Here is a 17,810-nt window from a genome sequence, read left to right as displayed (position 1 = left end):
GCAAAAACATACCGATCCATTTAAAAAAATGGATGTGACCTTCAAATATCCGAAGTACGTCCATCTGCAAAAAAACTATTATCGCCACCCAATAGCGCCCTTCGTACTGTGCAATTTACTTTAGCAAACATTTCTGTGAAACTTATAGTTTCGAAGATATCTGAGGTGCTAATAGTTACTGCCCCACCCTGTATAATTCGCGAATTATGAAGATGTCACTACATAATAAGTCTTTATATTTCAAATTAGAAACTATGAGGTTTTTATTTAATCTCGAGCATTGTGTCGACCACACATATTCGTAGCTTTTCGAAAATACGCATCTTGTTCACAGGAAAATTTTCAAATTTTTGACACCGTGTTACAACGGCATGATGTCGTTGGTGAAACTACAGCAAGCTTTGCAAAGTAGGATGCCTTTGTTCTTCATGTTCTTCGAAATCTTCGCTGACCATCCCAATTCTTCCATGCATGTGTCATTGGCTGAGCCGTGCCAGTTCCCCTTCTTCTTTAGACCCATCATTCGACTAGTCCATATCACTTTAACATGTAGGATACCACTTTTGAACGTGTATGGTACCACTTTTGAACGTGTATTGTCCAACTTTTGAACGTGCCTCATACCACTTTAAACATTAATCGTACCACTTTGAACGTGTATGGTACCCCGTTTGAACATATATGGTACTACTTTTACATAATAATTATAACTATCGTCTTAATCTAGAGTACATCACGTGCAGGAGGTTGGATGGGAGAGATGAAAAAAATCATTTTTTATATGTATTAAAAAATTGATTATATTTTACTTTCTTTATGCATTTCTCTCTGGCGTTTGGACCACCAGTTGAATATTTTAAATACATTTTGCAAGGCACAGTGCTTTGCGTGTCTGCCACATCGTAAGGTATTAAGTGCATTTAGCTTTTTTAGAGATATGATATCCTCGTAGTCCATGTCCAGTGTCTCAATGATCACACTCGCTCTCGTATTTTCATCGAGGAAATCCACAAGCCAGTCTCGTTTCTGCAGCCCTTTAACATATGCGATATGCGGTGCGTCATCTTCTTGATCGACCACATGAACAACAGCTTTCGTAATTAGCTGTTTAGCCATACTGTACGGAACGTCTCCATCTTCCCACCGTAGCCCGTGATGTTTTGTCGTCAACCACCGGATGCATGATTTGTCAGATTCCGTAAGAAGATATTGCGGTATCGAACTCCCAAATATATAATGCGAGAGAATTGTTCCTTTTCGTAGGACAGTCAGTTCCTTCACCACAAACCTTCCATCAACGATGAACCCTTGCAGGTCAACAAATGTTGGTACGGTCATTATCGGAACAATTTAGAGATCCGCTCACTTCCAAAACATGCGGGAGAATGTGGTCTTTCTCGTAAAGCATCTCGATTTTCATGATGAAATACGAATTTGGCACACAAGAAGGCAGGTAAGTAGTGTTGGGATTTAATTGATTTTGCGCACCACGTTTGTCAGCGGATTGTATTCAACCACCCGATCATGCAAAATGAGACAGTAGGCTGTAGTATTTACCGGCACATTCTCTTTACAATCGAATTCTATGCTTACGTCCACGGTGCTATTCTTGATCGACTCATTTTGTCGCGAGCAGTCAATCACCACGAGGGGGCCAAATTGTAAAAATTGGGCAATGGTGAATAATGCCTCGTTGCAACTATGTCCGTAATACGATTTACGGAAATGCGTATACATGTTAAACAAGATGGCGTGCCTATTCTTGTCAAAGTCCAAGTTCATGTCATCGTACAGATAAAATTCCGAGTTGAGAAAAAGTTTTACATTGGTCAATTTGCAGTGGTCAAACCGAGTAGCATCTTCGATTATCACATTCTTTCGAGCAGTTTATAGAGCAAAGACAACATATCGCGGCTTCTCCAGCTGTGCGGCTGTCTTGACGGCCCACGAATGCTTGGTCGTGCTCTGTAAAAGAGGATACTTGTACAGATCCCACGAGCGAAAACTAATGCTCAGGTTTTGCTCACTTTCCAAAGCATGTAGCAGCGATAGCTTATTAACATCGTTTAGCGTTACATGAGGCATCCGCCATTGCACTTTAAGTAATTCAATTTCTGGTTTCAACGTTGGAGGTCCAATTAGAGAATTGTTATCGTTGCGCGATCGTATTAAAATCAATTCGTGACGCGCATTAATCACCATCCGTTTGTAGTCCTCGCAAAATCCCAGCAAATATTTGAGCGGGACGCAAAAATTGAAATGATTTTTCACTACTAGCTCATCGTGTCGTTTCAAGCTCCATCCAGCATTCTCCATATTTTTGTCTTCATCGGATGTCAGTGATACATAATTTTTGAGCGTGCTAGTTATTCCAACGTTTCTGTTGCGATCAATCTCCACACCATTCAGCTCATATCGAATCTCATCAAATATGAACGCCATGCAATTATTTCCCAACATTACCGTTGAAGCATCATTTGGCTTATGTATCGTCAATTTCCCCTCCACGTAGAGGAAACTTTCACATGGCAATGTGTATAAATCTTGCTGTTGTATAGGTATTCTTATCTCATTACTGTGTCCAAATGTCGTGTTAACGTATGAGTTGTATGTGTGAGTCTTGAGCTTAATAATGCGATCATCAAACATTGGCTTCCCTCCAATGCTTAGAATGTCAGCCATTTTCAACTTAAAAGCGCACAATGAATCCCAATGATTTCAAAAATGCAATGTTTGCAGCACTGAGCCCCTTCGTTTTAGCGTAATTAAAGTTGTTACTGTTGCTGTTGCTGTTGTTGTTGTTGTTGTAGACAATTTCGTTTGGAAGAAACGTGTTTCTGGAATCGTTCAACGCAAGCATCTCATTCGTTCGTTCGCACCACAGGTATTATCGTCGTCGTCGCACGTGCAGTCTGATGGTAATCTCTTCACCTCGAAAATCTAGCAATCGTCCGTCTTGATCCACAACGCGTATCGTTAGATCCGTAATGATTCGTGCGGTGATTGGAAGGTAAATGATCTGTGCAGGCGTTTCCGATATCTTATATCCTGGCGGGACTCTCGGAGAAAATTCATGTATCGTATGTACGCGCTTCCCATTGTTGTAAGCACCAGCGGTCGCACTACATTCAACGCGAATAATGTTTACGCTCATGATATTAATCGGGTCGTCCGACTCGTGCCACTGTCCTGATTTCAATACCCGATTCGCCGAGAATCCCAAAAGCGATCCAATGTTATTGGGTTTCGTAAAGTCTACGGCAAACGAGCAGTACAGCTCGCTTTTCATGGTGTTGTTGGTGGGACGCAACACCATAGGATGCACATCATTGTCAGCATCATTGGTACCATCGAGATTTTAAGGATATCGCTCGAGTAATCGCTGCTTCAAATACTTGGCAATGGCGTCTAATTCGTAAGAGCCGTGGGGAATTGTAATGTATTCATGGTCGGTGTCAACGCTGTTGTTGTTGTTGTTGTTGGTGGTGGTGGTGTCATAGTTTGTGGTGAAGTAGAATTTATCGTTGCTCGAGTCGATGTTTGGTATTGTATGATACGTTTCAAAGGTTGTTAGACGAAGCTCGTAATCATCGTCGCTCAAATCCATAGGTGGAAAGTAACTTACAGCGAGGATGCTACTCTTGCCAGTTAGATCAATGTTAACGACATATTCCGAGAAACTGCTCGGTTAGTACTGAATCAGTGTGGCGGGGAGTCAATCCTTAAATTTGGTGCTAATCGTTTGTAGAAAGCGTAGACATAGTTGTCCACAATTGCTCAGATCATACTCCTGATAAGACGTTCGATTGTATTCAATTTTCACATCATCATCATTATCCAAATATTGTGTCAATTCCTTAGGCGGTCAAAGATGGCCAAAGCTGTTGAAGTATACAGCTCGGTGCCCTCTCTTCGCATACGCCACCCAATGAGTCCCAGGTCCCTCGACATTGTCCAAATTCACGATACCGCTCTCGTTTCGACGTACTCCTCCGGTTGGTAGCGCGTTGCGCATAAAAACACCTCTAAAGAATGGAATACGCATACGTTTTGCCAACTCATTCAATTGCATGTCGGTAGTTACACCCACAGGCATTTTTATTGTCTTTTCGGCGTTTTTTTTTTCTTCGTTTCGAGATTCCCTGTCCGCGCTTGTATGGTGTCAGATAAAGTCTACGACCTTCCATGGAGCGATTATGACGCTGCATTTCCTGCAGCTGACGTTGCGCTGCCTTATTATCGTTTACCGCCTTGGCGATCCCCGCCGCTCCGCCAGCTAATGATCCGAGAACACCTAGCAGCGGGAGAAATGGTAATATACCACCCCGTTTGGCCACTGGAAGAATACGCTTTTGCGATGCTTTTCTTACAGTCCTTTTGCGGGGTTTTGATTTCATCCCCATTCCGATTTTCGTCTTGGCCTTCATAGCTGCCCAAACAGCTGTAGCAGCTCCTCTTTCACCCAGAGTCGAGTCTCGCGCAACGATGCGTTTTCGCGCTTTGTCAGCGAGTACGTTATCTGCTGCGTGCCTTTCGCGGAGGTCGTTGCTACGCGAATATGCAATATCGTGTTCGCGACACGCTGCGTCCAACGGATTGATGCCTTGATCACCTCTAGCCAATCGTTTTGCCAGATGAGTTCCTGGACCACAAAACTGGTATCCTGGGATATGTAATTCGATAGGTAGTGCGTTTATCGCTCGATTTAACAAACCACCGCCTTTCTTTACTCTCGTCAGCGACATTCGCTGCAGTTTTTAATCAGTGGTGCTGGACCGTCGATATGCGTTCGCTGCCAAGGGCGATTATAATGTTCCAGACACCTACGATACTGCCGAACCTCAGAATCGGCTTTTATATGCTCGGAGAGTCTATCCCACAACTGCTCAATGTGTCTGCCAAATTCGTAGAGTAGAATAATCTTTGGTATATATTTCAGCTGTTCAGATGTGGTGTCTCGAATGTCACAATTATCCGACAGAACGAGAAGCATTTCGAATACTGAGCTGTTTTGCTTCGACGTGGGTCTATAAATAGGACGCGTCGTCGTTTCAACGTATCAAAATCAATTTCGCGGTTCGTAGAGAGAGAGAGGGAGCATGCGATTCGTGCGACAACCTGTGACGATACGCGTCTTAAATTTCGACGATAAATCGCAAATGATGTCTTCGAAACAAAGACGCAAACATGGTAGCATGCTACCAAACACTATACGTTGCATCATTTGTGGTCCATCAAATTGTGGAAAGACCAACGTGCTAGTGAGCTTGTTGGAAAGTCCTCACGGCGTTCGCTTCGAGAACGTGTACGTGTATTCCAAGTCGTTGCAACAACCGAAATATCAGTATTTGGAGAATTTATTGGCTCCGATAGATGAAATTGGTTACTTTACGTTTTCAAATAACACTGACGTCATCCCACCGAGCGAATCGCTTCCGAATTCCATTTTTATCTTCGATGACGTGGCATGCGACAAGCAAGATACGATACGAGAATACTTTGCAATGGGGCGCCACTCGAACGTTGATTGTTTCTATCTCTGTCAGACATATGCAAAGATTCCCAAACATCTTATACGTGAGAATGCAAATCTACTGATTCTGTTTAAGCAGGATGGCACCAACTTGAAACATGTGTACAACGATCACGTAAAGATTGACATGTCTTACGATGCTTTCTGCGCTTTGTGTCGTAATTGTTGGCAACGGGAGTATGGTTTCATGGTGATAGACAAGGATAGCGCGATGTCCAATGGACGTTATAGAAAGGGATTTAACGAGTTTGTGATACCGTGAGGTGGTTAATCGTCATCGACACGTCTGTGGAAAGCAACGTCCGCGGCACAATGATTGATATTGATAGTCTGGAGATTAAGGATCGCGTGAGAATAGCGAAGGAAATTGCAAAAATCAGTGATTCCATTCGGAAGAAACATCAGGCTTTTTTTTTTTTTTTTTTTTTTTTTTTTTTGTCGTGGGGAAAATCTTCGAAAGACTCCCTCCCACCTCCTTGGGGAGAGGTGGGAGGGGTGTGTGGGATTCCCCGCGCCCGTACAACGACAGGCGCGGGACCTACCCACTAAAAACCCCACGGTGACCCTTCGGCACGCTTTGGGAGGATACCGGGAATCGCTCGAAGCATTCTTCCGGTATCATCCCCGTGCCCGCGCTTTCGCGCCCATCCCCCGGGGGGACAATCGGTCCCCCCAGTAGACACACTGCCTCATAGCGGCGGGACAGGGCCACTCCATCCCGCCGCTATCGCCGCGTTTAGTGGCGGCTGCGAGCCCCAACTCGCAACCGCCCGCGACCCCGTTTCCAAGAAACATCAGGCTTTGAAAACTGGCAAGATGGAGGAAGATATCGCGTTGGAGAGATACTTTAAACCTGTTGTTGAGCCATTAAAATATATTGTGGAAAATACAACAGCAACAAAAGCTAACATACCATCGCTGACGAGCATGAACGTTGAAGGGAATGAAACATTAACACATAAACCAAAAATCCAATCGAAAGGAAACACAGCACATAAGAGAAATAGAAAACGATTATACATGCCATCGGAAAATTCGCTCGTAACCTCAACACCAGCTCAATCGAAGCGGGAACGACTGAATGTCACGTCAAACGATTCCCCGGTTCCGCCTACGCCAATAAATACATTTCCCGATATACAATCGATCAGAACCAATGCTGAAGACATTTACGAAACTTCTGTCGATGAGTCATTTGCAACATCTATGAGGCATCAACTCCAAACATCCGAGGGACAACAAACATTTCGCAATCATTTCGGCCCGTTGGGGCAAAAATACATGCATGCAATCCTAAGTGGTGATAGGGATACAACCATGGATTATGTGTACGGTGTATACTTTGACAATAGTGGAACGATGCTTGGGTATAAGGCTTTCGATATGGACAAGGACGATAATATAATCATAGATGGTGTAAGATATGGAGGAACTCCCGGTCTTTACGAACTTATTTTCAAGAGAATTCCCGACGACACCATATACACAGATGCCGATAAACAAAAATACAAAAGTATACTACTGACAAGAAATGCTCACAGACGTGGTCATAACGCCCGAAATCCCATAATGAGTAACAAGGGATGTTAGAATAGGGAGGGTTCAAATATTTTAATTGAACGCCTCGTCTAACGTAGGTTCGGATCACGAGGGAAAGGACGTTGGAAAAGTAGTAATTGCACGTTGATTTTATTTTCGCTTCGTCGCTGATACGACGAAGCCGTTTATTTTGCACGTTTTTCAGGACGAACACAAACACAGACTCTTAATATTAAACGCCTGGACGTCTGGCGGGCGTCTGGCCAGAAAAAAGCCCCGCCGATGGGCCGTCTCCTTTGGCGGTTCGCGTCGCTCTATCCTGAAACAAAAGAGACGAGACTATGCGTAAATACCGAGTAACGTGAGTCACGTTGTCCGTCTCGTTCTAAGGTTCACGCGCTCTTGGTTGCGCTTGTCGCACTTGCGAGCGGGGAACTCGGCCGCCGCGTTACGCAGCTAAGCTAGTGGACTGTATGTGTGAACGTTCCCTTTAAACCAGGAAACGTTTGATTGCAGATTTGGAAGACGAGAATCGATCTCGATTTTGCCCGACTGCTAATTTCGACTGTCGCAGGAGAGGTTAACAGAGGGAGGTTGTAAGGCTCCAACTATTTGCCTGCTCCTCGGCCGTTTACCGTCCTCGTAATGCGTACGGGCACTGTGTGGTGCAGCACCTTTACAGCGCATGCAATGACTTGTAATTATAGTGCGTACACCACGGCGCTATACTGAGCGGTTCTACGCACAGGGTCCGTACACACTGGCGATGATTGAACTGCGCTCTAGCTGGTCGCCGGATGCCGAAACTCAAAGATTGTCCCGAACACCGACTGGAGGACGGCAAGACCACCCAGGGTATGCACGCCACGAAGGCCCCTAAGGGTGGGTTTGCACCATTCGACAGTCGAGAGAGGTTCGAGATTCAAATTCGAAACCTCGGACACGACCTCTGATTGCAGCGATACGTGTCTGATTTCAGACTGGCATGGACTATAGCCACCGCTGAATAGAAATTTCGGATTATAACTCACGAAATTTTACAGTCGCTTTGATCTGGTCGAAACCCGACCTGACCTATATCGAATTATAGCGAGTTGCGAAAGGAATCACGGGAAGGGATTGATTCACAATCCGTCCTCGTATTCGATTCCTTTCCTCGTTTGCGATTTTTTAATTTAAATTGGAAACGGTTTACGGAAGGAGTCACGGTAAAGGATTGTTTTTTACAATCCGTTCTCGTATGGAGTCCTTCCTATTCCACGTTTAGAATTTATTCGAAAAGTTCGAGTACCTCGTAACTATTCGAGAACAATGGAATGTCCGAGGAGCGGGGTCGTATGCCCATGTGCTCCCTGCCGGTTCCAGATTAAGAGTGACGGACGAGCACGGACAGTCAAAATGTTCGCTCGAAGGGTGAAACCTCCGTAGAGCGGCGCTGTAAACGTTTTTTGAGTCCGTCTTTGTCTAATACAAAATTGTCGTACCTTCTCTAGACACGCGCGTCGAAACTTTCGTTTCGAAATTGAGAGTTACGTGGTCGATCGCGCGAGGTCTCGAAAAAAACCCGAGAGCGGCTGTTTTTCTATCCCGTACTGTTTTCGCGTAGCGGACACGACGACCGAGGTACCTCTGGTCTTACGTACGCCGAAAAAACAATACCGGGTGACGAATTTTATTTCACTCGAAAATACGTCGAATTAAAGCGATATTTAAATAAGGGATACAAGTATAAACATGTAATTGCACCGCTACTACCCCGTATATCGACCAGTAAGGCAGGGAAAGGCCTGCTGGTTCCGCAAGTCATGATGGTATCCCTCAGGGGCTGCCAGCCTTTCAGCTGCAGTACGGGCTTAACGAACCCGGGGTACCCGAGTCATACACACACCGTAAGCCTCCTGTTGGTCGTCACAACGACCCATTCACAATTCCCTATTGGTTTCGTGAATGGTACGTGACGGCAGGAGGAACGGGGGTCTTGGCTTAACCGCCTGGGCCACGAGTATGGCGACTCTATAAAATCGCCCTCCAATCCTAAGCTATGGTGCGCGGCGATGGGATGCATGGTTGGGGGAGAAGGCCCAATCCCAAGCGACCACCTCCGGGGAACCTGCCGAACCCCCGGAGTATATAGGCTTACCCGGGTAAGGCGGCTCTGCCCGGGCGGACCTTTTCTTCCGACCTGCTCGTGGGAATATTATGGAGTTCAATATTATAACGGGGATGGGACGGGGTAAGTCAGAGGGGGAGGACGAAGGCGGTGTTGGGACTGGAGTGACGGCGCTCGCGCCGCCTCCAGCGCCTGGCCCGGCTTCGTGGAAGGTGGAGGAGGATGACGAGACTGCGTCAGTCTCGTCCTTCTCCTCCACCAGGAGCCTCATAGGCTCTAAGAGGAAGAGGGCGGGGCAGGCCGTCGTCGAGGTGGGCGGGGCGATGAGCCCGTCGGTGAGGCTGAGTTGCCTCAGGGACGAGGTGACCGAGGAGATATCGGAGAGGATCTCCTCGTCCCTGAGGCGGGTGGAGAAAGTCGCCGCTGCCTGCGCCTTTAAGGGGCAGAAAAGCGGTGGCGCGGAGGCCCTGAAGGCCGCGGCGGAGGAAATGAGGGAGGCGGCGCGGGAGCTCAGAGGGCGGAACGCCCGTCTGCAGCTCCTGTTGGAGGAGGAGCGACAGGGGAGGAGGAGGGCAGAGGCGCTGTGGAACAGCGCGGCCCTCCCTCCCATCCTCCCTCCTCCTCCACCGCCGCGTCCCTCGGCGGAGGTAAATAAGCGGAGTGCGGCGGCAGTGGTGCGGGGCACCGCGGGCCCCTCCACCCGCACTCCGCCCGTGAAGAAGTCCCCGTCCTCCTCAGAAGACGATCTTCTGAGGAGGATTGGGGACATGATTGATGGCAAGCTGGCCGCCTTCCGGGAGGAGCTCCTCGCCGGAAGAGCGGTCAGCAGGAAGGCGGTGCCTCCCCGACCTGTTCCGGTACAGTCGGGGAAGGCAAAGAAGGGCGGAGTGAAGGCTCCGCCCAGCGTTGCGGCACCAGGGCCCCGGGTCGCGACCCCCAAGGGGGGTGGTGTACCCGTGGTCGCGGTGGTCGCGTCCTCCACAGCACCCTCCCAAGGGGGGGTGGCGTGGAGTGAGGTGGTGGGGCGGAAGGCGAAGCGGGCGGCGAGGAAGGCCTCGCAACCGCAGCCTCCGCCTCCGCCGCCGGCGGCCAAGGTAAAGGCCGCGAAGGTCGGGAAGGCACGACCAGGTCGTCCCCCAAAAACGGCATCGGTGACGCTGACCGTTGCGCAGGGGGGCGACCTGACACTCGCGGAGGCGATGCGGCTCGCCAGGGAGAATATCTCCCTGGAAGAGCTGGACATCGCCTCCGTGAGGGCGAAGAGGGCCGTGACCGGGGGTCTCTTGCTGGAGATCCCCGGTGCAGAAGGCGGCGCGAAGGCGGATCGTCTCGCCCAGAGGCTCCGGGAGCAGCTGGACGACTCGGTCAGCGCACAGGATGTGTCCCGTGCCCTTGCGAGGGCGGGGGACTGTCCTGTGGAGGACCTGCGGATCGGAGAGATCCGCAGGTCGCCCTCCGGCCTCGGGTCGGTGTGGGCCCGGTGCCCCCTCTCCGCCGCCCGTAAGGTGGCGGAATCCGGGAAGGTGTTGGTGGGGTGGGTTTCGGCGCGAGTGGAAATCCTCGCGCCGCGCCCGCTCCAGTGTCACCGCTGCCTCGAATTGGGGCACGTGAGGCAGTGGTGCACCTCGCCGGTGGACCGCAGCGGTCAGTGTTACCGCGGCGGTGCCAAAGAGCACCGTGCGAGCCAGTGCTCGGCGGCCCCCCACTGCCCGCTGTGTGCGGACATGGGGAGGCCAGCCGATCACAGGGTGGGGAGCAAGAAGTGCTCCCCCCCCCTCCCGGAAGGAGAGGAAGAGGCGGGCTGCACCGGCTCCGGTGCCGAGGGCGGTGGCATCGTCCTCCATGGAGGTGGACGGTGCTACGGGGACGGACGGCCGGGAGGAGGCTGGCGCGGCCATTAATTAATGCCGCCCCGCCTCCTCCTCCAGGCCAACCTCAACCACTGCCGCGCGGCACAGGACTTGATGTCCGAAGTCCTCGCGGAGTGGGGGGTTGGCCTGGCGGTCGCCGCCGAGCCGTACCGCGTCCCTGATCACCCTCATTGGGTGGGCGACGCGGGCGGCTTGGTGGCGACGGTATGGGGAGGGGGCGACGGGTCCCCACCGTTCTCCTTGTTGGAGCGCGGTCGGGGATTCGTCGCCGTGGACTGGGGGGGAGTCGCTGTGGTGGGGTGCTACATTTCGCCCCGTAGCGGTCACGCTGCGTTCGAGCTGTACTTGGCCGAGGTCGCGGCATGCGTGCAGCGCTACGCGGCCCGGCCGGTGCTGGTCCTGGGGGATTTTAATGCCAAGTCGGTGGCTTGGGGATCCCCCAGGACCTCCGTTCGCGGCGGGATCCTGGGCGATTGGGCGGCGGGGCTCGACCTCCGGGTATTGAACCGGGGGTCGGAGCACACATGCGTGCGGCGATATGGGGGGTCCATCGTGGATGTTGGATTCGCGACCCCCAACGCCGTGCGCATGGTGTCGGGTTGGCACGTGGTCGCGGGGGCAGAGACACTCTCCGATCACCGGTACATCCGGATGGAGGTCTCTGCCGCCGCGAGTGCATCCCGACACGGCCGCCTGCGTGGCGCCCCACCACGCCGCTGGGCGCTTCGGCGCCTAGACAAGGACGCCCTGATGGCAGCTGCCCTCGCTGCAACTTGGCCGCAGCGAGCGGCCGAGTTGCCGAGCATAGAGGAGGAGGTCGCCCGGCTCGGAGCATTGGTCGCGGGTGTTTGCGACGCGGCGATGCCTCGGGTCGGGCGGGCTTCTCCTCGCCGGGCGGTGTACTGGTGGTCGGACGCGATCGCGGAGTTGCGAGTCGCGACTGTCCGCGCCCGACGCCAGTACACCCGCGCGCGCCGTCGTCAACGTACAGGCGACGGCGTGGCGCGAGCGAGGGCAGCTGATGACCTGTATGGAGCATACCGCGTGGCGCGGGTTGCTCTGCAGGTCGCCATCAAACGGGCCAAGACCCGGGCATGGAAGGAGCTCCTCCAGACCCTTGATGACGATCCATGGGGGCGCCCATATAAGGTGGTGCTGAATAAGCCTCGCCCGTGGGCGCCCCCCGTCACCGAGGGTCTTGACCCCCGGCTGCTGGAGGACGTGGTCAATACACTCTTCCCAATTGGGGAGAGGGGACCGCGTCCTCCGGCGGCGGCGGCTGTCCCAGTGGAGTGGACGGCCGAGCTGGGGGTCACGCAGGAGGAGCTGGCAGCGGCCATCAGACGGCTCGGGGTTCGTAACACGGCCCCGGGTCCGGATGGTGTGCCCGGCCGGGTTTGGGTCTTGACCCAGGGCGGCCTTGGGGCCGACCTCAGGCGGTTGTTTAACCGATGCCTGAGGGACGGGCGATTCCCCCCCCAGTTGGAAGGTGGCGAGGATGGTCCTCCTCCGGAAGGAGGGTCGGCCCGCGGAGTCTCCCTCCGCATACCGGCCCATTTGTCTCCTCGACGAGGTGGGCAAGCTCTTCGAGCGTGTGATTGCTGCCCGCCTCGTCGAGCACCTGTCGCGGGGTGATCCCGGTCTGGCCGACTGCCAGTTCGGTTTCCGGGGGGGCCGATCGACTATCGACGCGATAGGTCGTGTGAGGGCCCTCTCGGAATCGGCCGTCTCCTGGGGTAGGGTTGCTTTGGCAGTATACTTGGATATTGCCAATGCCTTTAACACCCTCCCCTGGGAAGAGATAAGGAGGGGACTCGAATATCATCGAGTCCCCCCTTGTCTCAGGGCGGTCGTCGGGGATTATCTCCGCGGCAGGTGGATCGAGTATCCGGGCCGGGATGGTGATATGCGGAGGGAGGTGTACTGCGGTGTTCCGCAGGGGTCGGTCCTCGGGCCACTCCTGTGGAACATCGCGTACGACTCGGTGTTGCGGGCCGGCCTCCCCGACGGCGTCAGCACGGTGTGTTATGCGGATGACACACTGGTGCTGGCCGTTGGGGCGCACTGGGGGCGGGCCATGCGTCGCGCGGAGGAGGGGTCGCAACGCTTCGTCGACCGGATCAGGGGGATGGGGATGACGGTGGCGGTCCATAAGACCGAGGTGATTGCGTTTCATTCACCTCGGCAGGATCCGCCACCCCCTCTGATCCGGGTGGGTGGGGCTGACATCGAGGTGAAGCCCCAGATCAGGTATCTAGGGCTGATCCTCGATAGCCACTGGCGTTTCGAGGAGCATTTCCGCTGCCTGGTCCCCCGGTTGGAAAGGATGGTTGCGGCTCTGGGCCGGATCCTGCCCAACCTGGGGGGCCCGGCGGGCCGAGTTCGTCGCCTCTATGTGGCAATGGTCCAGTCGGTGGCCCTATACGGGGCCCCCGTCTGGGCGGACGACCTGGCTGCCTCCCGGCGCAGCATGACTATGCTGCGTCGGGTGCAGAGGCGCATGGCGCTCAGGGTCGTCCGCGGGTATCGGACCATGTCACAGGAGGCGGCGACGGTTCTAGCGGGGATGCCGCCCATGGACCTGCTCGCGCGGTCGCACGCGGTGATGTACCGGCACCGCGTCGACCATCGCGCGGGGGTGGGGGCGGTCCCGGGCGGGCCTGCTTGGGGCGATTTGAAGCGCCAGGCCCGGCAGTCCGTGTTGCTCGCGTGGCATGGGCGGCTGGCTCTGCCAACCGCGGGGCACCGGACTGTCGGGGCGGTTCGGCCACTCCTGAAGGAGTGGCTGGACAGAGGCCATGGCAGCCTCACCTACCGGATGGCACAGGTATTTTCCGGGCATGGCAGCTTCGGAAGATACTTGTGCCGGATAGGGAAGGAGCCGACGGCGCGTTGCTGCCACTGCGACGCTGAGCAGGACACGGCGGATCATACCCTGGAGGTATGCCCCGCGTGGGAGGGGGAGCGCCGTGTCCTGGTCGGCGTCGTCGGGCGGGATGTCTCGCTGCCGGGCGTGGTGCGCGCCATGCTCGGCAGCGAGGAGAAGTGGAGGGCCGTGGCCTCCTTCTGCGAGAACGTAATGTTGCAGAAGGAGGCCGCGGGGAGGGAGCGCGCGCTTCAGCGGCGCGCTGAAGCTCGCGCTCGTGCGGTGGCCCGAGGTCGTCGCCCGGTCGCGAGGCGTCGCGGGCGGCCGCCTCGCCGTGGCGGATGACCTAGGCTGGGAGGGGGGTCCTGAGGGGACCCTCCTCCCGCCAGGCGGCGCCGGGTCGGACCGGTTGGGGGTAGGAGTGCCTCCCCCTACCGGTCCGACGCAAGGGGAGGCACCCTCGGCGGTCTGGTGCGGCCATGAACGCCCGGCCGCCGAGGGGTGGAAACGGGGTCGCGGGCGGTTGCGAGTTGGGGCTCGCAGCCGCCACTAAACGCGGCCCCGGGACGGATAGCGGCGGGATGGAGTGGCCCCGTCCCGCCGCTATGAGGCAGTGTGTCTACTGGGGGGACCGATTGTCCCCCCGGGGGATGGGCGCGAAAGCGCGGGCACGGGGAGGATACCGGAAGAATGCTTCGAGCGATTCCCGGTATCCTCCCAAAGCGTGCCGAAGGGTCACCGTGGGGTTTTTAGTGGGTAGGTCCCGCGCCTGTCGTTGTACGCGGGGAATCCCACACACCCCTCCCACCTCTCCCCAAGGAGGTGGGAGGGAGTCTTTCGAAGATTTTCCCCACGACAAAAAAAAAAAAAAAAAAAAAAAAAAAGTCATGATGGTAAATGATAACAAGATCGATTACGTGCACTGGGACAATCCCAACGAACTGGTGGATCGATTTCGTTTGTTGGAAGCATCACGTCAGGCGGGTAACAACTCGCATGACCATGAAATTCTATCGATTATCGAGGAACTTCGCGAGGTAGGCCTCATTATAAATTAAACAGCGCACCGATGATGTGCACTGTATGCAGTGAGATGCCGATCAACAAATTTGGGGTATCGCTCGAGAAGAGTGAAGCAGCTAGAATGGACTATTACAAATGGAGCGGTTTGCTTCGAAATTATATGCGAGATAACGCTCTTTGCGTGGCCGATGCCGACTTTGATGCAAAATCACGCAAGATACGACGCGTAGCACAGCCTGCAGCCGACAGCGATGCTGTCAATAAACTATATGTGGAAAAGAACATTAAACTTTTGAGAGAGCAGCAGGAAGAATTAGAGGGGAAGCTGATTGTGTTTCAGAAAGATATTCTAACGTTGCAAAACAGTGCTCAAAAGATATCGCAGACATTGAATCCTATCCCGCAGCAGAATTGTGATGGAGAATCATGCGAGACGGTTGAACTTGCCCAGAATTATTTGGAGACTATGGGAAGCACATAATGTATGTCCACGATAATAATCGCATTATTTGCGTCAAAGACATCTCTGCGATCAAACATGCAACCAATATCGAAATCCAAGAGTAATGAAAGCCATAGTCTCAAGAACCGACAACTTGTTGAGAAATTGCATGCCTCCAGCTCGAAGACATTTCCCGCGGAGACGCGTCATAGTGCATAGATACGATGATCTGTGGCAAGCTGACGTTGTAGAAATGCGTCCATACTCACGATTCAACCGCGGTCATCACTATATACTCACGGTCATCGATGTGCTAAGCAAGTATGCATGGGCGGTGCCGCTCAAGACTAAAAGTGGTGCTGAGATGACTAAAGCGTTTGCAAAGATATTTAGAGATCGACATCAGAAAAATTTGCAAACCGATCAAGGAAAAGAATTTTACAACGTTGATGTGCATAAACTCATGACAAAGCATGGCATTAATCATTATTCGACGTATTCGGTGATGAAGGCCTCCGTCGTAGAACGTTTCAATCGAACTTTGAAGAATAATATGTGGAAACTGTTTACGCTCAATGGAACCTATGAATGGGTTGACGCACTACCGTGTCTACTTGCAGAGTATAACGCACGGAAACATAGAACCATCGGAATGCATCCTTGCGATGTTACCCCTGTGATCGCCGATAAGCTGCTAACCACAGTATACAACAACATAAAGATTGCTGCTCCAGCGAGATTCAAATTGGGTGAGTTTGTGCGCGTGAGCAAATTTAAAACCATCTTCGATAAAGGCTATACACCGAATTGGACAACGGAGGTGTTTAAGATAGCTGAAGTGCAGGCAACTAATCCCGCGACGTATCTGCTCCTCGATTCCTTTGGAAAACCAGTTGCCGGAGGATTCTATGAACATGAGCTGCAACGCGTCACAGATCCTGATGTATATCTAGTGGAAAAAGTGTTGCGTAGAAAGGGGGATAAGGTGTACGTCAAGTGGTTGGGCTTTGATAAATCACACAATTCTTGGATAAATAAAAATAATGTATTGTAAAATAATACATGGTTCAATGAAATACAATGATGCATATACATGAGTGGCCACTTTTATTTTACACATTAATCCAACTATTTATGTGAATGAGTTAATTAATACAATAACAATTTCTATACATTTATGAACAATTTTATATTATACAATAAATTCCGCTATTTATAATAAATACAATAATAGTAATTTCTATTTTACAACGGTATATTATAATGTCCCCAGGGCAGAATGTCGGTTGAATCGGGTATGATATATCGCTTGTCATCGTACAGACTTAGAGCGATTTTGGATTCCGAAATGGTGTACACTTTGTGCAATTTAGACCGTATGCATGATTGTTTGCGAACCATTTCGATCTCTCTGTGCAAACACTGCGCGTAGTCGTCGAAAGTTATCGTTCTGGCTATGACGTTGGTCTTGACACCTTTCACCTTTTTTGTATCTTTCTTACCGTCTACGCGAAGTGCATACATTTTCGCTCTAAGACCTACGAATTCAGTCATTATCGCACCGTTATTTTCATCCTTCATCAGCCCCGGAACCTTCTTATTTACGCGTGGCATATTATATGGATTGTCAGTAGGATAATCGCTTGTGTCGAATCTATCGATATTGTGCATCATAGACTCGTAGATATCGTCGCATCGAATGTGATAAATAAGACTGTCAGTGTCGGTGTATAGAATTTTACAATTTTGTTCATGTTTAGGAGACATGTACTCGTAGTGAAATTCATACAAACAAATTTTTGTTATGTCCAGAATGCACATGCCCACATATATCGGCTTGTTGAATTTTACCTCGAGTTTTCGCAATTCAACAGCTATTAAATTTTCCGAAAAAACACTTCTGCTGTGGAAATTTGGTTTCGCGATCATTGCCTCCGCGCCATATCACCCTTCCCAATGTGTCAAAAGTTTTACATCCACACGGTTTCGTACATTTTCTATTGTTTTACCGAAAACTGCATTGTTCATCAATTTATACAAATTTTTTTCAAAGTCGTTTGTCGCGCTTGTTCTAAACCGTGTGTTGAGTTCGATGTAATCACGGAGCCAGGGGGATTGAGTGAATTGAAGCACGCGGTGTATCTTTGTAATACGAAGGCCGTGACGCGTGCACTGCTGCAGGTTGCGATAATGGATTATGTAACGCTGCTTATCATATACCGTCGCGAGTAACTTGTCCTGCCTGCTGCCAGGTGGTTTGGTATGCATCGGACAGAACGGTAGATCTGCATGAGCATCGTGCAGACGTTGCGGATATTCCAGATCTACCTCGAGAATGTATCCCATGGGCGAATCGACACCGATTGAAGATATGTCAAAATTTACATCTTCAACCCATTGAAATTTAGTGTATGGTAGAGGCTGGC

General features: G+C 51.7%; 2 protein-coding genes across 2 annotated transcripts; both read right to left on the bottom strand.

The window, feature by feature from the left end:
• Nucleotides 1-1,887: 1,887 nt before the first annotated feature.
• Nucleotides 1,888-2,682, bottom strand: LOC143350735 (uncharacterized). The gene has a single exon (XM_076782746.1). It carries the CDS (start codon nucleotides 2,680-2,682, stop codon nucleotides 1,888-1,890), a length of 795 nt encoding a protein of 264 aa, XP_076638861.1.
• Nucleotides 2,683-16,629: 13,947 nt separating this feature from the next.
• LOC143350738 (uncharacterized) lies at nucleotides 16,630-17,205 on the bottom strand. Its single transcript, XM_076782749.1, has one exon. The coding sequence runs from the start codon at nucleotides 17,203-17,205 to the stop codon at nucleotides 16,630-16,632; it is 576 nt and encodes a 191-aa protein (XP_076638864.1).
• Between the last annotated feature and the right edge of the window lie 605 nt (nucleotides 17,206-17,810).

The sequence above is a fragment of the Colletes latitarsis genome, unplaced genomic scaffold, assembly GCF_051014445.1.
Source record: "Colletes latitarsis isolate SP2378_abdomen unplaced genomic scaffold, iyColLati1 scaffold0027, whole genome shotgun sequence".
NCBI lineage: Eukaryota > Metazoa > Arthropoda > Insecta > Hymenoptera > Colletidae > Colletes > Colletes latitarsis.
The sequence above is the reverse complement of the archived record's forward strand: the minus strand, read 5'-3'. Positions and strand labels throughout refer to the sequence as shown.